The sequence below is a fragment of the Anser brachyrhynchus genome (assembly GCF_964034855.1).
Source record: "Anser brachyrhynchus genome assembly, chromosome: 25".
Lineage (NCBI taxonomy): Eukaryota > Metazoa > Chordata > Aves > Anseriformes > Anatidae > Anser > Anser brachyrhynchus.
In genome coordinates this window covers 4,366,872-4,392,090 of record NC_137718.1, presented here as the reverse complement: position 1 = coordinate 4,392,090, position 25,219 = coordinate 4,366,872, and the positions used below count along the sequence as shown (strand labels likewise).

Here is a 25,219-nt window from a genome sequence, read left to right as displayed (position 1 = left end):
AGTTGCAGACAAAATTTAATTCTCATCAGACCAGCAAGCTTATCTCTTAATTACGAGTATAGCAAATATCTTTTTTTCTTTTTTTTTTTTAATAGGAAGTGTTTCTGATAATAATGGCCTTCTGGAAGCACCGTGCTGAAATTCTGTATTTCTGTATTTCTGAGTGTGGTTAGGGAGAGCCCATCAGCCGTGTCCCTTGTTCTGGAGTTGAGATCCCCATCTCCAGTGCTGGAAGGAAGCCGTTTCTGTTTCCAAAGTAAGTACCATCCAAAGAGCTCGGTTTGGTGTCATTTACTATTGAGGGTGGGCAGGTAATTATGGTATCTTTAGGACCAAGAGCACTCCTGAACTTACTTCATCCTCCATGTGGCGCTGGCAGTTGGCACTGATTTTTAGTCCTTGCCAAAGCACAGACTTGAGCTGATGACCTGGTTTCAGCTTACCTTGAAGTAAGCAAACTCTGTGACCTTCAGGCAATTACATGACTCAGGTTGCTGGCTCTCCTGTCCACGGGATGTAGAACTAGGGGTGCTTTTGTTATGTTCCGTACAAGGGCTGCTGTTGGAATTGCATTATTCACTCTGCCTTCCACCCTGTCTGATTTCACGGTTGTTTGTTTTTTTTATTATTATTATTACTTTATTTTAAAGAAGTGGCTGATGATGTGTGGCAGGAGCACATGGATATCTGTATGTGATATCAGCAGTTACCGATTCATTCTCCTCAGAGCATCGGATGTTTTAATTAGAGCCAAAGCCAGTGTTTTTATATAGTCTGTAGCTTCTAGTTAAAAGTAGTGACTCACTGTAGTTGGTTACTGCATGCAATACAGTCTATTTATGTGTAGTATCCTCTCTGTTCAGTGTAATCCACGTGCTCTTCAGAGACACCATGGAGGAAAGAGTAAGTGTCCATCAAACAAGCAGTGAGAGGGGACGAGGGCCGATGAGGCTTGCAGGTATGGTATACGAGGCAGCAGGGTACAGACAGATCAGGATGACAGAAATAAGGGTACCTGTTGGGGGGACGGGTTGAGCAGGGCAAAGAAGACAGAGATGAAATGGGAGGAGTGAGGGAGAGGGGGAAAGCAAGGCAAGCTTGTGGAGCGGGTCAGAATTGGTACCATATCCCAAGGTTTAGTCTGCAGAGAGCTTTCTGCATCTCTCTTGCTTTTATTGTGTCACAGAAATCTAATTCTGAAGTCCTTATTAAGCATCACGTATGTCTTTCATGGCCAAATGCTTCTAGAGCTCGACAGGCACCAGACACCAAAAAAGAGCTGTTCTGCTGCAGGGATTTTATGTTTCTGCTAAATCAAGAACTTCAGATCCTTGGGGTGAAAGTGCAATATTTGCCCCTGCACATGAAGTATTAAGTAATAAGTATTGCGTTCTACCTGGCAGTTACTGTGCAACTTTAACTGCTGTGCTGCTGGTTTTGTTTGTTTATTTATTTGTTTGTTTTCCTAAGAGAATTGATGTATGTCTGAAGAGTCTCACAGTAACCGGGGAAAAGGGGTAAGTGATGGACACACATACACTATTTGTAGATAAATGAAAGGGAATTTTCAGAGCAATGAAGTAGTTTAGGACGGATCAGTTTGTTGGTAGAATATTAAGAAGAATCCATGCCAGAAATGGAATATCACAGGGTTATGGGATTCCTTTTTTTCATACAACTCATGGCTCTTCTGATGAAAGTTTTGTTCTCCCTTGACTTTTCATCAGTCCCCAGCTGGGACCCTGAAGAACTCCTTGTCGTGAAATCTCAGGACAGAACGCCTGGTCTGTGACAGGGGCTTTCCAAGGTGAATAATGAACAGTAACACCATCAGATGACAACAAGTGCATGCAGCCAGCATGATGGGAGAGCACAGAACCAGCGACACGGTATCTCTAACTCTTCAGATCTGTATTGCCTGAAAAACCTCTGTGAACAGAGGCGCCTGCTCTTGCCTCCTGCACCAGAGGGAAGCGCCTCTCCCCTCCCAGCTCTCTGCGGGAATACAGAGAGGACAGCGCTATCTGCCGGCCCTGCAGAGCACTGCTGGTGTTTGCCAGGTCTTCACAGCAGGGCGCTAGGGATGTTTTATCTCCTGCCCACAGCACGCATCTGCTCACACGCATTTTCCTTGGTATTTCTCCATGTAGCCTCTGCTTTCCTGTGCAGAATTTGGCCTCTGGATGAAAACCTATGATTATTCTAAAACTGTTTTTTGTTGTTCTTGTTTGGTTGGTTTTGCTTTTTTTTTTTAATTTTTATTTATCTATTTATTAAGTTAATAAAACAACTACTGAAGTTCAGCAAGCTGTAGCACAATATCGAGCCAGGAGAAGGTGCTTACTTGGATGCTGAAGTACAAGCAATGAGTTCCCTTTGAAAAACAGTGGTTTTGAAAACAAAAGTGATTTTTTTACAGATTAAAAGCTCTGTATAACTTGCATTATTTTACCCAGCCCCTATGAATTTGACCCAGGAGATGTTTCTTACTGTCTGAAGACAAAACATCTTTCAAATTTGTCAAAAGACCTTTCAGATGTGCCATATTGAAGCTGGAAAAACTGTTTCTCCTTTTTTTGTGTGTGATGTCTAATGTATTATGTGTACTTGTTCTTTTAGATGAACTATGATGACAGTTGTGTTACTAGGAAGGGGAAGTTGGAAACCTGCAGCTAGAAGGTATATATACACAACATGACCAAAAACCAAGAAAGTTTCTTTCACAATGGAGATGTGACTGCAAGATAGTAAGTATATCCAACCAAACATCTGCTGTACAAGAAAAAAAAAAAAAAGTCTCTTGGAATCCTTTGTATTCCCTGGACTTCTGTGTAAACAAACCACATTTGAGAGGTAGCCCAGAGGTGTCTTCTAGGAGACTTGAAAATGAACTTAAAGCTGCATTCCCCTCGTTTATTAACGGCTGTGACGAGCTTCAGCCTTGCTCACCATTTAAGGAAAACCGCAGCAGCCAGCCCTTCAATTCAGCAAAGGTAAGGTGCTAACACTTGCTGAACAAGATTTTTTTTTTTTTTTTTCAGAAATACAGTCATTGCACGGTGCTACAATAATTGATGCTTTGGTGTATTTTACTAGCAGTAAAAGTTTAGAAATTAAATGAGCAAATGTGAATGAATGTGTGTGGCAATCTGACGCTAATGGATTTTCAGCTGCTGCTGAAGTGAATGGGCTGAGGAGAGGCCTAAAAGCGTATTTGTGAAAGTGCCACCTCATTAGATTCCAGATTGGTAAAACAGCAGTTCAGTTACAGCACACAAAGGCTTGCTTATGTGCATATGCACTACTTGATTTTATTGGCATTGAGTCTCAGAAAACAATATCTCAAAAGTACCTGGAGCAACACCAGGGCTTAGAATTTCCAGGATGTATACCGTAACACACCTCCAAATATGGCTTGCACTAAAGGTCTGAAAAAATGTTTATTTAGTTGCTGACCACAGAGTTAGCAATGTGCAGGAATGTCTCTCAGTGCCAATTTCTCAGACAGAGAGGACAATTTTCAGCCCAGCCTTCAGAGTGCACCTGCTGCTTAAAGGGCTCCAAGTCCCCAGACCCTGCCAGTCCTCTGTGCATGCGCAGGCTTTGGCTTATGCAATGCTGTTGTATGTTTGAGAAAGCATTTCTCTGACAGGGAGCACCACTCTGGAAAGCATTACGAGGTCACAAACAGCTCAGGCAGCCGGCTTGCCAGAGCAGTTGGTTCTTGTTCACAGAGAGAAGGACTCTCTGTATCCTGTCCTCCTCATTCTTTGTCCTGAAAGGAAAATAATTCTCAGAGCCAACAATAAATAGAGGCGTGTTGAACAGCCTGTGTTTTCTCTGGGAGGTAAGGATGGCAAAGGGATCGGGTCTTGTGTGTCTTAACTGAAAAGAGAAGGGAGAGCAGCTGGTGTTAAAGGGCCAGAGTATTGCCCATCCAAAGGCCTTGGAAATCAGCTGGTCTCTTCTGCAGGCACGAACAGACCTACATAAAGCTCTGCGAGTAGTAGTAAATCAAGAACATTCACAATCCTATACATTGGAAAGATGTTTTGCAGCGTGTATGGGACAGAAAATGGAGTGGTTGTTCAGTATGGAGCATAGCTGTCAGGAATCGTAGGGGTATGTGTGTTGGGAACCCGAATCTGCTACATTCATGGGGAAATAGATCAGAAAAAAAGGCTGGAAAGCAAATGCAGGCAGGTGTTTATAACGGAGAGCAGGTCAGGCTGCACAGTTACTCTGGGTACCTGCGTTGTGAGAGTGCCGACAGGGACCTCCCTTGTGTATGGGGTGGGTGTCTGGGAGGAGCACACAGCTGGGGCTGGGCGCACCTGAAACTGCACTGGGAGCTCTGCATCGCCTGGAAATGTAGGTCTGCAGATGGAAAGGTGTATGAGGAGTATCGCTGTCTGCTGCTTACAGTAACTGGGGCCAGATGTCAGTATGTACATGGCGAATACATTTAAAATCTTGCATGGGATAAAGAGAGAATTGAAATTGTCCTGTAAAGGCAACTAGAGAAGTCTGCCCTTACAGTGGATTTCTGTAGAGTGTTTTTTCAGTGCTTGGGAAGGATGCCTTCATGTAATTCAGCATTTTTAAATCAGTCTTATCAGCATTATCCTGCGTGACTTTGCTGCAAACCATTTCTAGTTTGGTACCAGCTCGAGGCTGCTCTCGGGGAGCAGCAGTGAGCAAGCGTGAAGGGTGATCCCTTGCTTTTTGTGCTCCTTCCTCCAGCACTTGTTGTGCATCGGGAGCTTGCACTGCTGCTGTTGGCTTACTGCACAGAGGCTGGGACGACTGACTAGGAGCAAGTGATGCCGGGGTGGGTCTGTGTTGGCTCCTGCCAGACAGGAGAGGCTGTGCAGGGAACAAGCTTTGCTGATGTGTAGCTGCACAGCGAAGAGATTTGCGCTGAAGGGAGCTGATGTGACTGCGATGGCAGAGGAAGCTGCCGCGATGGCTGTCACACGGAGACCAGAGATACAGGTTTTGTGTTCGCACTCCTGTAGCCTGGCTCGGAGACCATAAGAGTGAGGGATTAGTGGGGGCAGGGGTGCTGAATTTATTTTTATCTCCTCGTCTTGTTGTGCCTGTGCAAAAGTGCCAGCCTTTTTTTTTTCCTTTTTTTTTTTTGCCTGTGAAGCATTAACTGGGTGGGTTGCCATAGCAACTCCTGCACGGTAAGTTGGGCTGCTTCTTGCAGAGAGATTTCTCCCTCACCATTCAGTCCCCTTCAGCGTTTCCCCTGCAGCAGCAAAATGGCTGAGGGCTTTCTGGTGCCGAGGACCCTGCACCCTGCGGGTCACGCCTGTCCCCAGCCTGCTCTCTGGAAGTGTCAGGGCAGGAAGGAGCGGCTGTGCATCCTTGGCTTGGGTGGGTTGTGGAGGATACGTGCTCTCCACCCCTTTCACAGCATGGAGAATTCAAAGAGGCTTCCAGTACGACATCCCGTGTATTTGCAGGTTTTTCTGATGAGGTCTGGGCAGTGTTTCTTGTCTGCTCAAGACAGGCACATGGAGATGTTGGAGTGGTTCCCAGCTAAGCCCAGATTGCAGTAAGAGTGAAAGTATCTTATCCTTTCATTCTCAAAACGTGCAGTATAGCTGAAAAAAAGTCCAGGGAACAAGTTCTGGCAGTTCAATAAACTGGACTGACTACAGGTATTTATTTTAAATCACCTTTGGTTTTGTCTGTAGTACATGAAGCATACTCTAGGTGAAGGAATAAAGTTCAGAGCCAGGTGAGAGAGGGTGTGATCTCCATGTACTTCTCTAGCCTATGACTTTTTGTGTTACAATCCACCTAAATCCAAGCCCAGTTTCACCAATTTTCATCTCTGGGTACAGTTTGTCTCCTTAAATAGTAATTAGAGCTCCAGTCTCACCAGGATGGGTAGTGCGCAGTGCTTGAGGTCTGTACGTGAATGATTCTGAGGGACAAACTCATTAAGGATATTTGTTTGTTACTGTAATTTAAATTGGTTGACAGATGTGTTCTGGAGTGCCTGGGGTTAGAGGAGGAAAGGCTTCTGTTTCTTGCTGGAGGAGCACTGAGGCACCTGAGAGCAGGGTTGTGCTAAGAAAGGAGAAGAAATGATGAAGGGTCAATTAGTGGCTGCTGACCAAATGACAGAGCTGCAGCTTCCTCATAAGCCTATAGTTCCAGCCCCTATTGTCCCTGGCAGGATTCTCCATGATAGATGTAATTAGAGCAGCCGTAGCACACGCAGTACAACTCTGCTGATCCGTGTCCTGTGCTTTCTGGCAGTGCACCTGGCTTCCTGAGAACAGATGTGATTTCCACCCCACTTCATGAAACAGGTGGTTGTCAAATGAGATGGCCGTGGACATTGTTCAGTAGTTCCTGGGTCTATAAAAAAACCCTCCATCCGCACTCATCCACCACGCACAGCCTGGATTGTTCCAGAAAAGTTAGGAGCAAATCCCGTGGCTTTGTCTGCCCTTCCTTTTGCTGAGCTGTGAACACAGCAGGGGCGATGGGAGAAAACAACTGACTGACTGTAGTAGGCTGTGTCCTTCCATCAGCTCTGGGTATCACAGTTGCTATTTTGTCTTTCTGTAGAGAAAAGTGAAATGTTAGGATTTGGATATTCGTCAGGGCTGGCTTTTAAGGGGGAAATCGGAAGCGTGTTGCTGGCATCTGCAGATGCGTTGCTGGCATCTGCAGGGCAGTGGCTTGTCGGTCTCCCCAGTCACACCTGGCTCCTGGAGATACAGTGAATGGGTCTTAGCTGTGATGAGTTTGGGAGTGCACAGAAACCCAAGCAGCCTAGGAGCAGAGGGGGCAGCGAGTGAAACTTGACCGCCAGCATACAGGAACCATCATGGCTTTGGTCAGTTGCTGCTCTAATACTTCAGGGCTGCAAAGGTTTCAGCTTCCAACCAGCCGTGGGTTGAAACCAGGCAGAGTACAACGTGTCCAGGGGGTAAAAATGGAGCAGAGCAAGGAGCTGAAAAGATGTCCTTAGCTGGGAATTACCTGGACTTGTTGCATGGCTCCTCGTGCACCTACACCTGATGTTCTCTTCCTGTGCATTTGTGGTTCGGTGCCTGATGCTGCCTGGGAGATGCGGGTGCTGCTTGGACCCTGGCATGCCTCATGTAATTCTGCCATCGCAGAAATGCAGCATGCAAGGGAACCGCTGGAGGGGGTAGCGGGTGCTGAGGAGGCAGTTGCTCAGCACACGGTTATTGGCAGATAGTAATGGAGTGTACTGACATGAGCGTCATCATCATCTCATGATGATGTCTAGGAAAAGCATTCGCTGTCTTTGTTCTGTGCCTGCTTCGCTTACACAGCACAGGGACCAGATTGTACGCATGTGCCCTCAGCACCAAGCCCCCAGCACCAGGCAGGTCTGGACCTCAGCAATGTTGTGCCCTACTGAGAGCGAACGTCCAGCTGACGGGCTCGGGGCTGATGCTCTCTGCTGCCTGCAGTTTTTTCAGTTCGGGTGAGTCTGACCGTCTGCACGCTGCCCGTGTCCAACACTTGCTTCTGGGTTTTGGCATCGAAGTTGCTCACATGTCGTCTGATGGGATGGGTTAGGTTTAATTCAATAGACTGTGCTGTTTATTGAGCTGCCATCAGAGCAGACGCTTTAAAAAGAAGGGAGCACATTTAACAAGCACTTCATTTCTCCCTCTCAGTCCACTGTGACCTTCAAAGTTGGAGAAGCCCTTCTGGGCGCGGTGGCTCCAGTCCAAGAAGAGAAAGCCCAGCCCGCTGCTGGCAGCGACCCCCTGGGAATCAGACTGGAACATGAGGAGAGAGGATTTCCCAGTATTTCCAACTGCGACCTTCAGAGCTATACAAATGTTAATATTAACCTCATTAGAGGCGGAGGCCTTTGTGTGACCTCGCACGGAGAGCTCTCCCCCTCCCTCAATCCGGATTTATTTCGGAGGCCGGATAAGTGATGCCAACATCGCTAACATCCTCCCTCCGGCTCTAACCGAGCCCCACGTCCGCGCAGCCGGGGCAGGGGGATGCCGGAGCGCCGCCCGCTCCCCTGACTCCACGAGGCGCTGCAGGGGGGGGCGCAGCCGAGCCCCCCGGGGCCGGGAGGAGCCCGGCTGCTCCCCGCGTTGGGGCCGGGGCCGGGAGGAAGGGAGGGGAGGGGAGGGCCCGCGCATGCTTGCCGGGAGCCGGGCCCCCCGCCCGGGCTAGGCAGGGCTCGGCGCAGCCTTTGCCGAGCGAGGGGGGAGGCGGCCGGGGGAGGCCGGAGGGCGAAGCGCCGCCAGCCCCGTCCCGCGGCCACCTGCTGCCGGCTGCTGCCCCGGCCCTGTCCGTGGTGCTGCCGCCGGGCCGCGGGTCCCGCCCCGCGGGGAAAGCGGCGCCCGAAGATCCGGGAGCGCTCGGCGGCATCCACCCGCCCTCGGCTCTCTCCTCCGGGCACGCCGGGGGCATCCTGTTGCACCGGGGACGAGGCGGCGAGAGGAGCCGGAGCGTTTTCCGCCAGAGCCGCTGCCCAGGCTGGGAGATCTGCTCCTCGCTCCCGACAATGGCCGCGCTGCCACGGCTGGTGCGGGTGTCCTCGGCCGTGCTGGTGCTCTGGGGTAGGTGCTCCGTTCCTCGTCGTCTTCAGGTTCTCCTCCAAATCCTCTGCTTCTTTCCTGGAGGATGCTGCTTTCAAGCGCCGCTTCTCCTAGCAGGGTTTCTTGGAGGCTGCCGTGGAGCCCAGCCTTCGGAGCGGATTTTAGTTTTGTTTACGAGAGAAGGAAATAACGTTTAGAGAGTTACTAGGAAAGTAACGGAGTTAATGTGAACAAGGAAAATGTATTCTTGCTAAGTGGATTTACCACAGAAAACGTGTGCTTTTACATGCATGCAAGTTCCTTACTGTTTCCTGTTTGCTGTTGTTCTCAATTTTGCAATGTAATTTAACGTGTAGTTTCCTTAGAGAGGTTGTGCAAACCAATATGCGGTGCGTGTTCAGTGCTAGTTGTCCATGCAGTGTGTGTAAACTAGAGGAAATGTGGAGCTTTTATTGCAGTTTCAGTTTTTCCTCTGAAATCCAGCAAAGGTTTGCTAGTTTTGCAAATACAGCTAAATGTAATATGCACGTATACCTACAGCTCTGGGTACGTGTGTGTACGTGAATGTGGGTGTACATATTTAATGGAACTGGAATAAAACATGATCCAGTATTTTTTTTCTTCCTTTCTCCCAGCTGTTGCTACCCACGGAGCTGGTAGTATGGGAGAACTGGAATCCGACTGTTCCCCAGGATAGGTCCCGGGATAATTCAGTGCTCAAGATGTGGGGGTTAATGGGATCTCAGAGGCTGGGGAGGAAGGGAGCAGCTAGCAAAATCAGCATCTTCGGTCAGCTACACTCTAGGCTTTGGAGACAGGTTTGGACAGACGTAACCCAGCATTGTTTAGCCCAGGGGACAAATGTCAGCAGGGATTTAGTCTGAGATGCTGTTCTGAAGCATTCGTTTTCACATCAAGTATTCGGCTTCACAGATTGTGATTTTTGTCTTGGTTGGGAGAGCAGTATTTTATAGTTGCCAGTGTTAGCACAAATCTGATTGGAAACATTTTGAACAAGAATGCATATAAAATCAATAACTCCCCCAGCTGCCAAATGTACTCGAGTCCAAGCCCCTTGGTTCCTTGGACTGCTTACGAAACCTAGAAACAGGAAGCGAAACAGGAATCCTACCCCTTTGTTTTGAACACATTGCCAGATTAAAACATCCAGACCTTTTAAATTAGCACAAAGAAGAGCGAGCTGTTCCTCCATGCTTGAATCCTGGGCTTTCTCTCATACCAGACACTGTAATTGCTGCTGAAACAGGAGCATGCTCAGCATGTGCGAGAGAGAATGAACGGTGCCTCTAAAGCAGCATTAATTACTAGGGGGAAAATTAAAGTTGTGGCGAGGCAGATGCTGGAGAGGTGAATCTGCATGAAGTGATCACCCTCTGTTAATTATTATGAATTATTTATGTCTCCGAGAAGGAAGCTTGGTAAAATTTGACATTTGAGACTTATTTGTTGTCAGAGGGTGCTAGTAATGAATCAAAAGGTTTTTCATTGGGGGATGATGGGGTCATAAGTGCTGAGATGTGGATAACTGATACGTCTCTTTTTCTCTCTTACATTTCTTCTCACTTCTCCTCCTAGCTGGTTTTTGTTCTGCAGTATGTGTTGAAGTTCCATCAGAGACAGAGGCTGTCCAAGGAAAACACATGAAGCTTCTCTGCATCTCCTGCATGAAAAGGGAAGAGGTGACAGCCAGCACGATGGTGGAATGGTTCTACAGGCCAGAGGGTGGAAAAGATGAACCCGTATGTATGTTTGGTAGCTGAGCCCTTGCTTTCCTAGGTCATCTTGTGTAACATGGGCCAGCGAAGGCATGTAGGAGAAGCCAAAAGGTGCTAGGAGAGTGAGTTTGTCTTGCCACAGGGTCCTTGATGAAGAAGAGAGACCTAAATACAAACAAAAGGTTTATGCCTCATTTTCATTCAAAGTTTGTAGAAATGCCTAGCAGGCTGCTTTAATGACATGGAGGAGAGACAAGCTTGGAGCTAAATTCAGCTCCAAACTGCAGGTCTGCACCGTTTCTATAGCATTTTCACCCAGAGGTTCCCCAGCACTGCTTTTGGGCAGTATCTAAAGTGTCTTTTCCTTGTTTAGCTGTTATCCACACTTGCACGCAGCAGGTACCTGTGTCAGGAAAAGCTGGAATCTGTTGGTGAGCCCAAACATTTGGGGCTGTACATAAACGTACATGAATGAGAATTTCTAGTTCTTTTCCTTTAATATGTATTGTCCAATATATGAGGGAATTGAGAAGGGAAATAAAAGTATGGAGTGAGTCCTGGCTGCCTTGGCCAAGTCTTACTTCCTGGGCAACTTCTTAACCCTGAAACTGTTCTTTGGAGGTTAAATCAGGCTCTGCTAAATCTGTGGAACATAATTTAATTCTTTTTTTTGCTACAGAGAAAGCAGTAGTGTGCTCTCTGTGGCATGATCTCTGTTGTTTTGGATCCCTGTCAGGAAAGGGTAGAATTAAGTTTTCAGGGTGAATTAAAATGAGAATCTTACACAAGAGGCAACTGGAAATCAAGAAGGAATGGTAAATCTGAGAACAAGGTTTGAGTGCACACATTTCTTTCTAGCTATTTTATCTAAGTGTGAATAATTACATAAGTACCTGCATTTTATTGTGATTAATCAGAGACAGACAAGATAGCAAATAGTCTCTAACTGTCTGAGAACAAAAGGAGCCACACTAGGGAGTGAGGCAGGCATTCGCTTTCAGTGACCCAGGCGATGTATGTGCTGGTGGCAACCCAAAGAAAGGTAATGAGGGTGAGCTGGGGCAGGCAGTGTAATGTTGTGAACTGTGGTCAGCCAGAAACTTGCCAAAGATTAGGCCTGTGAAAGCCACCTAAGATCTGTTCTTCTGACATATTATTTTCACACTGCTCTATTTCTTCTGCAACACTTCGATTTCAGCTGAGTATCCCAGGGCTTACTGAAGATGACCGTTTGTCTTTGCAGTATTTATTTTCTGTGGTACCTTCTGAAGATGATCCAGTGACTGACAGGCTGGTCATTAAGACTACGGGATCCTAATTTTAGTTCCATTGCTGATCTTTTGTGTCATTGTCCCTATGTCTCTCTGCTGTTCTGTGCCTCAGTTTTTCTACTTCCACAATGGGGATAATTCAGTTTTCTCTCTTTTGCAAAGTAGTTTAAGATTTTGAGGTAAAGGATGATAGAATCTGAATACATGTTGTTCCCAAGGAAGTCATATCCCAGACCATTCACAGGTGTACCTAGGGAAGAACAGAGTTTCAACCATTTTTTGCATATTCTGTGGTGTTGTCCGAGATATGAGTCGGTGATTAATCTGAGTACCCCTTCATGTTTCCTCACAGATCTACAAGTACAGGAATACAAATGAAGAATTTCCAAGCCGCTTCAGTGGTCGGTTACAGTGGAATGGGAGTAAAGACATGCAGGATGTGTCCATCACTGTGTTAAACGTGACCTTGAACGACTCGGGTATCTACACCTGTAATATCACCCGGGAGTTTGAGTTTGAGATTCACCGGCCTCTCTTCACAAGCTCCAGACAGATCCACCTCACCGTGGTGGAGGAGGGTACGGAGGACTGGTAGACAGTGTGTTGTGTCCTAACGTGCCATGGGCATTGTCTAACAGGGACATAATTTTGTATTGCATGGCAGGAGAGGGGTGACTGAGCTCCCAGGTAGCTGTGTCTTTCTTTGCCAACAGCAAGTACTATACAGGGTTCCAGAGGAAAGCCCAGCTTTATTTTTTTTCCTGACTGCAGCCTTGCCTTGGGCACAGAGTGCTTGTGTGAGTGTGGGAAGGTATAAGGATGGAAAGCTGAGGCAATGTCTGGGAACAGCTGGGCAGGCACAAAGTGCAAGCAGAGGTTTCCAGTTTCTCTGCTCAGAGAACCCTCACTTCTCCCCTGGCGGCTCTGGGATGCTACAGCACGGCCTTTGCCAGGATACCCACAGCTTCTCCTTCCTCACTTCCGCCCCCTCCCTCTTTGAACAACTCATTCTCCATTTTGACAGCAGTCTGTTGCTTCTTCGCTCTCCCAGCCCCTCCTTCCCTTTGCATTGCTCCTGTCTTACCACTCCTTTTGGTTTTGCTCACGTCTGTGCTGAGATCCTGGCTTGTTAGAAACCAGTAGGAATCCTGCTGTCCTCTACAGAGAGGGACAAGAGTTTTTAGCCCTCATCTTTTCTTGTTGTGTCTACCCTTTCCTTCTTCTCCACAAGCATCTCTGTTTTGATCTCTCTCAAATCACTGCCGGCACAGCACAGTCAAGTAACAGCAGCGAGTAAGATGTACAAAGGAAGCAGAATGTGAAGGTGAGACAGGCACATGGTGAGCAATCTGTAGGAATGTGTAGGATGCAGAGAATGCAAGACACGTGCAAGCCTGTGCATGCTTGATGCCTGTGGAAACACGCAGTGGAATCACTGCTGGCATACATATTCTGCTGGCAGCCTTGCCTGCTTCCTGTCTTTTGACCCATGACAGTGTAGTGGCACTTGGGTCTGTGGCAAGGTGGGTTAGGAAGGATGACAGGAGGGTGGAAAGTTTGAATGGAGCTGCTGTGCTCTGACAGCTGCATGTAAATGATCAGAGATGATTTCATTTTCTCAACAGCTGGAGAAGACTTCACCTCAGTCATCTCTGAAATTATGATGTACATTCTGCTGGTCTTCCTCACCTTGTGGCTACTGATAGAAATGGTCTATTGCTACAGAAAAGTCTCTAAGGCAGAGGAGGCTGCCCAGGAAAATGCGTAAGTGTGACATCCCTTCAGATGTGAGTGGTTCTGCAAGGGTCCTTCAGACGTCTCAGTCCAGGTCCAGCTGCAAGAAGACCAAACCTTGCTCTTGCACGTTTCTAGCTGATGTTTGCTATGTCTGGAATAAGTGCAGTGTTCTGGAGTACCAAAAGAGACAGTGCAGTAGCAAGGTGAGGGATGATGGGCAGGGAAGGGAGGGTGGCCAAGGTGGGCAGTATTCCAAAGTGGCCCAGCATGAACCGTGTGGAGATGCTCTCCTGGAAGGCCTGCCCTCAGAGATCTGACTCACAAGTCTGCAGCCTGTGCTACTGTGAAAAAGCAGAGGAAGAGAATGGCAATTCTGGCAGCTGACACACCAGAGATGTTCCAATTTTTACACTGGCCCATTCCCATCTCTAGGAAAGCTGTATGTATAGGATTTAACAGTCGGGAAGGCTCACTGTCTGCTCCTGACTATGCCGAGGAGAATATCCTACTGTGAGCATCTTCTACAGGTGGAATTTGTTACCTTAGGGATACTTACAGTCGTTCAGTATCTCTGAAAGGGTGAATGGGCCTGAAATGTGCACTTGAAGTTAAGCTTTCCTCTTTCCTTCCAACTACAGAACAGACTACCTTGCGATTCCATCAGAAAACAAGGAAAACTGTGCCGTGCCTGTGGAGGAATAGCAGAGAGGATCCAGTGGAACAAACGGCACCAGGGTAGGTGATGAGGGAGCAGTGAATTGCTGCTTGTGCCTGTCAACCCCTCACCCTTACTACAGTTGGTTAGGTGTGTGTGGGGCTGGAGAAATGGCAGAGAGGAGATTCCTGGAGTCTGGCTTTGCCCCTTCTCTGGAGCTTCTCCAGTGACCTTAAAAGCAATTCAGGTATCTTTGGATGGTGGGTATACTAATTATTTTAAACCCCAAACCAAGGCACATATTTAGACCATGATTTCATTATTCCTCCTTTGTGCGTTCCTGTGGAGTCGGGGACAGTCACTGTCCCCTGCAGATGGGGAACAGGAGGAATAAATGGCACTGTCTCCAAAGGATACGTCTCCTAGGAAGGACTTTGTGTGCAAAAGTCTGTCATCTAGGTCTTCTAAAGACTTGTTCGTGTCCCGTCAGGTATCACGCTAAATGTATCACGATCCTCACTTCAGTACCTTCAAATGACTTGCACTCCAAGGGAATTCTCTCGCTTGCAGGGGCTCTGAAGACAGAAGGACCATGTCATGCCAGCCAGGTTTGAGGGGGAGCTCTACGCCGTCGGGAGGAAATACGGGGAAGTGTAAATTCTCTTCCATTTGCCTTGGACTCTGTACAGCCTTGACTTTGGCCTCATGACTCCATTCTGAGCTGCCAGCCCATTTGTTAATGGACTCTCCTTTTGAAGCATGCTGAGCAAAGGGCACAGGGGTGTGGGCAGCACGGCTCCTTCCCCAGTTTCAGTCCCCTCATCACGTTAATGGCTTTGTAAATGTTAGTGTCATTCCTTAGCTGCTGTCACCACCACTTTTATTTGCAAAATATGCTAGTTCTCCATTGCAGAGGTAAAGGTTGTATGTATCATGTTGTTCTGACCTGCAGGACTGGGAACGAGGTCGTTTAGGGTGATGTTCCACCATTTGTTACAGCCCCAGCATTTATTATAGGTGATAAACAGAAGGAGTTCAATTATTTGAGTTATTGCTCGGTAAGTTGCTCTGGACTTTGGGCTACCAGTGCAGATGTAGAGTATGAGGTATGAAGACTATAAACGCATTGGAATTGATGAAAAATGTGTAGTAGGAAGAATGAGTCCCTGTGCCATGTTCACACTTGCTTCTGAAGGAGGGAGCTGAGAACATAAATCCTGAAGTACTCCTAATTCGGGAGGCTGTATGATACAAGAATCCCCCATACCCTCCGTTCCACTTAGCACGTGTCAAAATTCTTAGTTCCTTCCATTTCCCTTGTGTAGCAGGTTTACTCCTCAAGCATGCAGAGACACAGTGGTAGGAATAACCTGTGGAGCCGTGTTCAGCAACAACAGGCAAGCCAGTCAGACAAGGTATGCCTTTAACCTGTTTCTGGGGAAAACCCTGAAAGGATGACAGCTGGCGGCAAACAAGCATGCCAAGTAAATAGGCTGCGTAGTCCTCACAGTAAAAGGACCGACAGCTTTGTAAAATGATAGTACTTGTAACTGTGATGGTCTTCTCATGCTATCGTGCAGCACCACCTAGAGGAATATGGAAAGTGGTTACTTTTTCCTAGTTTTGTAGTAATTATGTATTACGTGATGATTAGTCTCAATATTCATTGTAAATGACCCACTACTGCACAGGAATTACACTGTAAATTCAGTGTATGCAAACTGACCTTTTAAATTTTAGTGGTTTAAACAGAATAAAATCAGTTTTCTGGCCTCAAACATAGATATTTGAGCTCAATAACCAGGACTATGAGGAAACAAATGGTAGAAACATTGGCCGGGGTAGAATTGTACTTAAAGTGGGAGAATGTTCTTTTCATATAGTAGATGGTGTTACACCCCTGCTGCAATGGAGCCTGTACTGCTTGCAGGAGCTGACAAATTTTGCTACACTGACCGCTTTTAAATATTCCAAAATGCTTGTGAATCAAAAGCATGCTTCCTACATATGGAATTTCCCCTGCTTATGTTCTGCTGCAGTTTATGTGTTGCTAAAAATCACAGAAATTGTTCCATTTGTCAGTCAAGCCCAAGCCAGATTTCTAACTGGCAGTTATTCAAAAATGCCTTTTTTAGAGCAGTGTCAACTTCAGTAAACTACTAGGATCCAGTCTTCACTGTAGGATCTTTCTCAAGTCCAGAGCTGAGTCTGGCGACGTGAGCACATTTTCCAGATGAAGCACGCTTGTAGTCTGGGCACTGGTTCCTTAAAACATAATGTCCAAAAAATAGCTGCTCTTCCAGTTTTGATGGATATCTTAGTTTTCCCTAGGCCAACTTGCCTGGCCTTAAGGCACTTTTGGGCATAATCCTAACTCTGGATCCACAGCAACAGATGAGTGACTAGAAAATAACTACAGAGTTTCCATTGCTGACCATGGCAATAATGCTCAGAGTGATTTTTTTTTAGGTAAGGTTACATAAACCTCTCTCTCACTTCAGCTCTGTTCCTCCCAGTCCTTGTGAAGTAATGATAACCTTCTGATGTTATAATGTGAAGTCAAAAAAGGAGTAAATTGAAAACTTCTTGAGAGCTACCTCAGTTGGTAAAGAAGGGCCGTCCTTTAGTCCTGCACCTTCAGGTATCTTAAGTGCATCTTCTTAAGATGCCTTTTGGACAAATCTTTCAATCTCCTGCATACAGATATGACTATTGCCCTGTGTTGTTCTAGGCAGGGGAAAATGGTGTCTAAATTCTGCTCAAGATTCCCATAGTGGATAAAAAAAAAAAAAAAAGGAAAAAAAAAAAAGTTTTTTTCAAGGGCGGTGTTAAAGGCAGGCTGTGCCCGGGGAGAGATGGTCCTGGTTGGTATCTGAAAAGACCCTCTCTGTGTATTTGGCAATGACAGAAGACATTTTAGAATAGGCAAGACAATAAAAAGAACAAAGCACTCATGAGTCATGCTGTTTGTCTGATAGATTTTTTTTTTTTAATTTATACTTCCATTGTACTAGCTACTTACATTAAGTTTCGGCTGCATAGCCTTTACAGTTCCTAGGTTCTAGCAGGTAAGTTTCATTATCGTTTTATCGCATTTTGCGCACAGCGCAAAGTTTGACAGTTATACAACTCCTAAAACAAAATCACGGTTCGTCCCCCCACCCCACCCTGAAGTTCACGGTGGTGCTACAGGCTGCGCCAGCCTTGGCCAACAGCCCTCTGCTTCCCGGGCTCCGGTGGTGAAATCCAAAAGGGAAGCACGCACCTGCGGGTGACTGCATGACCCGTTCCCTTTCCTTGCCGACATGAGGCCATCCTCGTTAATCTGCGATTACGACAGCATCTGGGGTTGCAGGATCCAGGGCCTCAGATGAGGAGAACACGCTCCAGGGTCTTTAGCAGCTTTACCCAGCCCTGGAGCATGTGATGAGAGATGAACTGCCGTGGGAATGATAACGTCCCGGAGGTGCCGCAGCCACACGATGCCAGTCCGGGGTGCTTAAGGATGTACGCTGCAACGGTTCTGCTGCTCCTCCCTCCACTCTGACCTCAGCAGGCCAAGAGCCAGGTTAGTGCTTCCGTATCTGCTCTGCTAAGTGCTATTACAAGGGAGGTGGGCTTGCGGAGATTGGAACTACACCCGTGTGGCACAGGCTCCACCTCTTTGCTGGATGAAGTTGCTGTTTCGTAACAGCTGCTCTCACAAATCCTAGTGCTGCTGGGGCAGTTTGAGCCGAGACTGTGACACGACCAAGTGGCTGTAGAACCTGAGCTGCACATTTGTTTTATTCCCTAACTATTCTTGGAGTTTCGGTTGGGGAAAGTGGCCATTTAACGTTAGCAATGGAATTGGCCTAAATGAGTGAGGTAACAGAAACGGCCAGAGAGGGTACCTCCCTGAGCCATGTGCAAATATAATTCCTTCTGCAGAAGGAAGTCCTTTTCCCTACTGAAAAAAAAAAAAAAACACCAAAAAAAAAAAACACATTCACTTGAAGAGCATTACAGACTGCATCAAGGAAAGGCAAGCAGGGACAGCACCAGGTCAGTCCATCTATGACAAAGGGAATGATTGTCTGGCAGCAAAGGGACATGGGGAGAGGGAAGAGCCATAGCAAGCACTGCAAAATGTGTGTGGGATAAGAGGCATGGCACACCATGTATCCATGCTAAGGGTTAAGCCCATGCTGTCTGGCTAGATCAAGGAATAATCTCAATCGGCAGTTGATCAAGATGTGAGGAGATTATTTGGCCAGTGTGCACATCTAGAAAAAGACAGGTATTATGGCACAAAGAGACTCGTGCTATGGAGACTGCAAAGCATAGAGCTCAGAGCATGCCAGGCAGAGGGAACAGGCCAGAAGGCCAGCATGGTCACATCTTAGAGACTACACTGACACAAACGTTTTGCGAGCCACTTACCTCGGATGCTTTGGTTTAAGAGACTCTGTTTTGAGTATTGTTTTTAAGCAAGCCCCTGCTGGATGTTTTAACTAGTGCTGAGACTGAAAAGACTGAGCCAGAGTCTACACAACTGCACTGTTTGGGTGGTCCTGTGTGGAGCCAGGAATTGGACTCAGTGATCCTTGTGGGTCCCTTCCAACTCACGATATTCTGTGATTCTCAATGGCAGCAAGCCTAGCAGAGATCCTGCTGCAATGAGCTCTTCAGAGTTGAACACATAATTTGGAAAAAACAGTTCTGGCAACACAATTCTGCCTTGAGAAACAGGACAGAGTGCCTCCCTTGAGTTAGGGCGTTGCTTCCCCTAGCCAGCAGTACTGCAGGCACCCAGTGCTGATGCCTTGTTTGTTTCACCTTTAGCATGCTGTGGAACCAGAAATTGCCACCTCTAACTTAGAAAGTGGTTTGCTTGTATCCTGATTGGGAAAAAGAAACACAGATAAGAGTCCTGCCCTGGTTATATGCTGGAAAATGGCTAGTTCAGTACGTACCTCCCATGGAAGCAAGCATGGACATTCTGTGGAGAGGTGCTTTCAGGAGCAAGGTCGCATCACACTGATGGCAGAGTAGGACTCAATGTGTTTGCCACAAATGAAATTTTTTCTATTTCAGACAGAGCCTCTTCCCAGATCATTGCAATAGGCTAGAGACTCTGTATGAGCATTCACAGATGGGTCTTTCCTACACCCTAACTCACACTAACTTCATGCTGTGTTTCTGTAAATGAACCCCAGAGGAAGAAGGGGCCCAAAGTTTTTCCACTCCTAGTAGTAAGGAGAAAATCATCTAACTAGCTAGGAGTGATTCACTCCCCCAGAATTTCTGCCACTAACCTCTAGTTTGCAGCTCATTCTGTGTGCAGGTCTCTTTAGGGTTAGAGATTATCTCTACCACTCTGTCCTAGTGCTGGCCAGTGTGAAAGCCACAGGCTGCCCTCTCTGTCTCCTCCATTTAAGTGCATCTGCATCATTGAAAGATGATGGCAATACAGGTTTGAGAAAGCAGAGCTACCAGGAAAGGGAGAAGGATTAAAGTCATGTGCGAAAGAAACTGTATTCACCAAAACCTGTATGTATGTACTCCCTTCTGGTTAGCATTTTTGACATGCAGAACTGAAACTGTGAAGCATGAAAGTGTGTCTTTAACTCTGCTTGGGCATATCGCAGGCCTACAGATCTGCATAGAAATCACTGCACAACACAGCCAAAAGTTCTTATCTCAAGTACCTGGACCACGTGTCTCCAATGCCTAGTTGGAAAACAAACTTTCCACCTTCTCATATAAAGGTAGGAAAAAGCATACATAAGTAGGCTACATGATTTAGTGCTGCTAGGGACAGGTAGGCTAAAGACCATCCCCCATCTACACCCAGGTGAGCTTCCAAAATGAGCAGGGGGCTGTCTGATGTGAAAGGAGCACAGCCCGGCACACCAGGCTTCCTGAGAGGGGTTATAGCAATGCACGTGATGGTTTTGAGGTGTTTTAGTGCTGGTGCTTTAAAACCAGCAAAGCGTCAGGCTTTGAAGCCTTGCCTCTTTCAGTACAGGGTTGTATTGTAATAAATATTTATTATATGGTTTAGGTTTCTTTTTATTAGATTTAAAGTAGACAAACGGGGGTCAGGAATGGGGTCCAGACAGGAATGGCAGTGTGTAAGCTGTGTGGAAATGTGTACTCTGTGTCAGCAGCATAATTGAGATATGTTATGGACATCAAAGTTACATGACTTTTTTTTCTCCTCTCCCAAAGGACTTAGAGAAGTCAGAAAGGATATATGCAGAAGTTAGTAACAGTTAGTATAGATTATAGATTGTGGCTGAAGTGTGTCTTGGATTATCCGTTAGTTGTTGAACAACCAAAAAGCCTTAGTGTCCAATTCACTGACAGCTAAGCACCTATTCTTCCCATTGCAGGCACCTCAATCTCTTCAAAGAGGAAATGAGCAGCCCCAGCAATGCCCCTGGTTTGTGCACGTTTCTGATTAAGCCACCTGAAATAACCTTTGTCTTTTGTAGACGTCACGCACAGACACTGCGCTACATACATTTGACATCTACTTAATGAATGCATGATTGTGTAGCGGTATCCAGGTCTCCAATTGACTTTGACCTCATCCCAGATGCCATAACCCAAACATCTCTTTCAAGGTAAGCATTAGGAGGCATATGTTTATTAGAACTGAACTGGTATCAAGCTAGGATTAGCAAGTATATTCCTCTCCCACAGAAACAGGTGACATACACAAACAGGCAAGTCAGGGCTTTCTATCTTCTCCCTCCTGCCAATCAATAGGTAGCCTCTTGGCACAAATTAGGCTTACTATCTGTTGGCATGACTTTGCAGGTATCATGTTTGGCTGGGGAAATGCTTATTTGAAAATCTCTTGTATTTGCTAAGGTTCTGAAAATCAAAACCCAGCTACAGTCGCCAGACAGATTACCAGTGTCAGAAGGAACAGCTGGAGGAACTGGCAGGGAAATGTTTGCGAGGTGCTATAAAAGTACCATTCGTGTGGGATTTCTGTCATAGGTAAGCAAGTAAAGAAGCAACACCCTGTCAATGAAAGCCAAGCTGCAACCCGGATGTGACTGCTTAGGTAAGGCAGAAGCTCCACCTCCTGCAACATCACTAAGGTTGCTCAGCCTTGCTCCTAGAAAGCATGTGCTAACTTCCCTAGGAAATGTAATCATTAATGAACTGGAACAAAATTGCCTGTGGCTGTAAAAGGAATTAATTAATCTGTTGATTGGAATTCAGCTGCAGTAGCAGGTGATTCCTATCGTAGTTCTCTAGAAGATGGCATCTAAATGAAAACATGCTGAGGTTTTGTGTGAGCCCTTGCTTTTGTGCCACTGTGGGTTTTGCCTTAAGGAAAAGGCCTTACTTTTCTCTTTCATTACTACTTTGATAAGTGGCAATAAAGGATTGCTGCACCAAGCCAGACTTGCCAGACTACCCACCTCCAAGCCAGACTTGCTGCCAAGTGACAAAAAAGAATCCAACATAACTAGGATTTTGAGAAAAGGAAACCTAAGACCCCAAACAGCAGCATTTCTCATTCTGAAGGGCGTGTTTGGTGACCACCACTCTTAAGTTCTTTATTGACACCCTTATGGTCTTTATTGAGGAATTTAATGCAACTGTGTGTGAGAACTGTCAAACATGTTAGACACAGTTTAGAGTAATGTGCAGGCAGAATGAATATTACTGCTTAATATTTTTATATCTGCCTGTGTGTAGCCTCACATTAATTTAACTGAGCATGTGCAATTCTGTCTCTAAGGCCAAGCCCAAGGAAGCCATATCAGTGGGAACATCCAGAACCCAGCGTGACCACCATTTGCAAAAATGCTGCAGAGGAAGAAGGACATACAGATAAGCAAAGGGATTTCTTGCCTCCATAACTAGCAAGAGAACACCAGATGGGTAAGAAGCCAGCTCTGACTACTGTTTTACCTTCTCAGACACATGAATTGTTCTGTCCCTTGCTGGATTATGTCTTTCTACAGACAGAAGTGCCAGCCAGGTTACAAAGACCCACATTCCAGGTTTCTCTCTCAAGATACAGCCTTTTCATTTTCTGGCAAGGAAAGGTGGCAAGCATAGGGCTTCCCTTCTCTTTTTTCCTTCTCTCTGGAATTTTTGAAAAAGGGGAAGATGGGCGGCAAGGCATTTTTCTGTGCTTAGCAACTGTGGGAGTAACAAATGGGAAAATGGGACTCTTAGCCAGTGGGGCAAGTCAACAGTGGGGACAAAGCTGGGGCCCTTTGGTCCCAAGATGAGAGCAGCAGAACACCCTTTCAGGTTACTAGCAGCTCAGATTCATCATACAGTAGCCATTTCAGCAGCCTCCCTGGAAAAAGCCAGGGAGCAATGCAGTAGTCAGCAGCATGAAATCAAACAGACAGACATAAATACAAGTTATTCTCTAGTTTCCAAGGCATGTTTTTTGCCAGTTGTACCTTTCACACCCTTAAATGTGCATTCAGTAACCTGCCTTCACCCGCACTCCTTCAACTGTGAGTCTTCATCCATGGGACATGTGTTTAGAATTTGGTCATGAAAAATCTTAGGCAGGCTGGGAGAAATCAGTGGGTTACTTCTACCAATGGTCCCTTTCCCTGGTTGGGCTGCAGGAGCTTGTAAGGATTTTCCTTAGACTCGTTTTTTTTCCCCAGCTGTATGGATCAGTGTTTCTGGTACAAAGATACATAAACTAGTTACTCACCCTTATGTCCCCTGCTCTTTCAGTGCCAGAGCAAGAGACAGTGGACGAGCTAGAACCGCACCATCATCTGCATATGGGGAATATGCGGCTGACTCCTTCCTGCCATTTAGAAGGTGGAAAAATCCTGGTGTTGAGCAACGATGGAGACTGAGGGTCTCACATATCACCTAATCTACCTAGCCAGGTAAGATGAGAAAGCATTTATTAAGCACCCTGCATCCCACCCACTCACAGTGGCTTTTGGTACACTGCACATCACAGCCTCTCTGCCCTTCTTTCTCATTTGGCTGCTAAAGGGAATCTGGAATTATCTCCCAGAAGCAGTAAAAACACACAATGTCTTTAATGCACCTGACTTGCTTAGAGAGCAGATGCATTGCTGTGCAGCTTAGGAGAGAGACCGGTCAGATGCCTTACAGTGTGGACATCCCCCAGTCTGTCCTGCGCCCTCTAACAGTCCCTTTTTAGTCCCTTTTTTCTCTTCTTTTTTGGTCCCTGTGACCCTTCCTAACCTCTACGGGACTGATGGAGGCCTTGCTGCTCTAGCTTGCAGTCAGGTAAGGATCCAAAGCGAAGGTGTCCTTTTGTTGTCATTGTTACAGGAAAGGAATTTTTTCTTTTCTACCTAATATTTTCCCACATGGATTAGAAGTAAAGGAGAGGTCTAAGAGGTATGAGCAAAGTGGTCTCTCAGACTAGGGGCAAGAGGTAAATTTGCTGAGCAGGATGGCAGGAGCGGTTCTGCTAAGTTCCCTTAGCTTTCCCGCTCCACACTGTGCTATTAGCACGTGGTTTGGCAGAAAGGAGGGCTCGCATAGAAATACTCATTTTGATTTTGTTTTTTAAGTTGGGGCACTCCCCCTGTTGTGAGAAGTCACACAGACAGCCCTTATCAGCACCGATGTAGATCTTCAGCACAGGGATGGCTTAATGGCAGGGGCCCAAGCACACAAAAAGCAGAGAACCACAGAAAACATAAAGGGGACACTGTCAAAACAGATGGAAGTGTGCTTTCTGCAGTGTGGCTCTCCTCCATCCGAGCACCATGTGGGCAGATCCTCCCCCTTCCCACCATCTCCTTGGCAATTAATGCAGTATCAATAGCAGGAGGAGGCAAACTAGGTGTTTGGAGAAAGCTTTTCAGGCTTATTTACATTCTGTGCTTTGCTCTCCGAACCAGGCTGGCCAGCACAACAGCAAATTGCATTTCTGCTCCAAAAGACATAAAGATGATTGCCAGTGAGACCTGCTCTCCACAAACCTAGAGCAATTCCTCTGGAGGCCTCCTCTCCAAACGCAGAGCAGTTTTGTGAGGGATTGATGGTGATTGCCAAAACCTCTCTGTCCTGAAGCCAGCAAGGTAAGAAAGTTGACAGTGTTCCCTTTATACGTGTAGATACACAGAGTCAGTCAGGGACCTTCATGCGCAGGGAGGGGAGGGGCATTCGCTCTGATGCTTCCCTTTGAAACAACAAAAACAAAACAGACAGACAGACGAACAGACAGCCAGGAGTATTACAGAAGAGTGGTGCAAAAGCCCAGGGTAGCACACTCAGGTGCATCCCTAAGCGCACCTAAGTGCCAGGAGAGCACAGCCCTCCCACACGCACACACACGCACACCCCACACTACCACCGAGACACTCCATTTCAACCAGTGTTTGGAGGTCAGTCCTTCCTCGCGATACGTAGGCTTTTTTTTCTCTTAAAATCTGTATATAATATATATATTTATATTCTGTATATATATATATTTATATATATATTTATATATCCTATTTACACATATTGCACACCGTCCTCTGGCCTCCTGCATTCCTGCCTGTTAGTGGAAACGTTTCCGTTTCTCTTCTGGATCTGACCCGAAGTCCCGGGACCCGATGCCATTCTGGAGATTTATTAGTGAATCCTTCATCTGCAAGACAAGAAACGTCTCCAATGTGCTGCTACCCTGAAGGTGACAGAGCTTCGGGATTTCCTTCCCCCTCAGTGCCTCCAGGTGCCTCCTTCATCCATGGAAAGTACTGATACCATAATACCTGCTTTTGGGGACTGGGAGGTACCAGCGGGGACTGAGAAGATGGGAGCCAGTGAGACAACAAGGGGCGAGCAGAATGAGGTGCAGGGTGAGTGACTCTCAACTTAGGGGACAGCAGCTTGTTTCTTTTATGAAGTGTTTCAAGCTGCCCAGCGTACAACTGGCTCTTCAGGCAATGGGTACTAAAACTGCTGGCTCTGTGCTGTGAAGGGCCCCTGGAGAGTGTGTCCCCTTCATCCGTGTAAGCTACATATGAACCCAGGGTTAAGGGGAAAAATTTTGTATTCCAAATGGATTGCCACAGTCTTACAGAGCCTAGATACAAGATGTGTTGTCTAATAAAAAGGTTTTGGCCCTCCAGAATTCTCTCCTTGACTTGCCTGGACCCCCCTGCGAGGTGAGAGAGAATCCATGGTATCCTGCAAATAGCCCTTGGGATCTGCTGCCCACCCCAGTGTCAGGAGACGGAGCTAAAGGGAGATGGGAGCGGAGGAGATGCACCTGACAGGCTGCAGCAGATCCAG

General features: G+C 46.6%; 2 protein-coding genes across 29 annotated transcripts in view; one reads left to right on the top strand and one right to left on the bottom strand.

Moving 5' to 3' along the window:
* The first annotated feature begins 1,451 nt into the window (after positions 1-1,451).
* On the top strand, positions 1,452-16,921 carry SCN3B (sodium voltage-gated channel beta subunit 3). 3 transcript variants are annotated; one of them, XM_080568107.1, is made up of 7 exons: positions 1,452-1,889; positions 2,620-2,993; positions 10,164-10,327; positions 11,927-12,152; positions 13,200-13,338; positions 13,950-14,046; positions 14,537-16,921. In XM_080568107.1, exons 3-6 carry the CDS (start codon positions 10,229-10,231, stop codon positions 14,011-14,013), a joined length of 528 nt encoding a protein of 175 aa, XP_080424233.1. In that variant the 5' UTR covers positions 1,452-1,889; positions 2,620-2,993; positions 10,164-10,228; the 3' UTR covers positions 14,014-14,046; positions 14,537-16,921. The 3 variants fall into 3 exon arrangements, with proteins under 3 accessions (XP_080424233.1, XP_080424231.1, XP_080424232.1); XM_080568105.1 differs by lacking the exons at positions 1,452-1,889; positions 2,620-2,993 and adding an exon at positions 8,154-8,588; XM_080568106.1 differs by lacking the exons at positions 1,452-1,889; positions 2,620-2,993 and adding an exon at positions 8,154-8,588 and having other exon boundaries at positions 14,457-16,921.
* Positions 16,922-16,932: 11 nt separating this feature from the next.
* GRAMD1B (GRAM domain containing 1B) overlaps positions 16,933-25,219 on the bottom strand; it is a 164,043-nt gene continuing 155,756 nt past the window's right edge. For all 26 annotated transcript variants that reach the window (XM_080568047.1, XM_080568038.1, XM_080568036.1 and 23 more), the window contains one exon: positions 16,933-24,572. In XM_080568047.1, coding sequence (XP_080424173.1) covers positions 24,483-24,572 — 90 coding nt within the window. In that variant the 3' untranslated portion in view covers positions 16,933-24,482. The remainder of the gene's footprint in view (positions 24,573-25,219) is intronic.

Excerpts from the sequence above, each read along its gene's own strand:
- SCN3B (XM_080568105.1), top strand. The coding sequence starts at position 8,534 with ATGGCCGCGCTGCCACGGCTGGTGCGGGTGTCCTCGGCCGTGCTGGTG. Across the intron at positions 8,589-10,163 it reads GGCCGTGCTGGTGCTCTGGG|CTGGTTTTTGTTCTGCAGTA; the intron begins GTAGGTGCTCCG and ends TTCTCCTCCTAG. Across the intron at positions 10,328-11,926 it reads AGGGTGGAAAAGATGAACCC|ATCTACAAGTACAGGAATAC; the intron begins GTATGTATGTTT and ends GTTTCCTCACAG.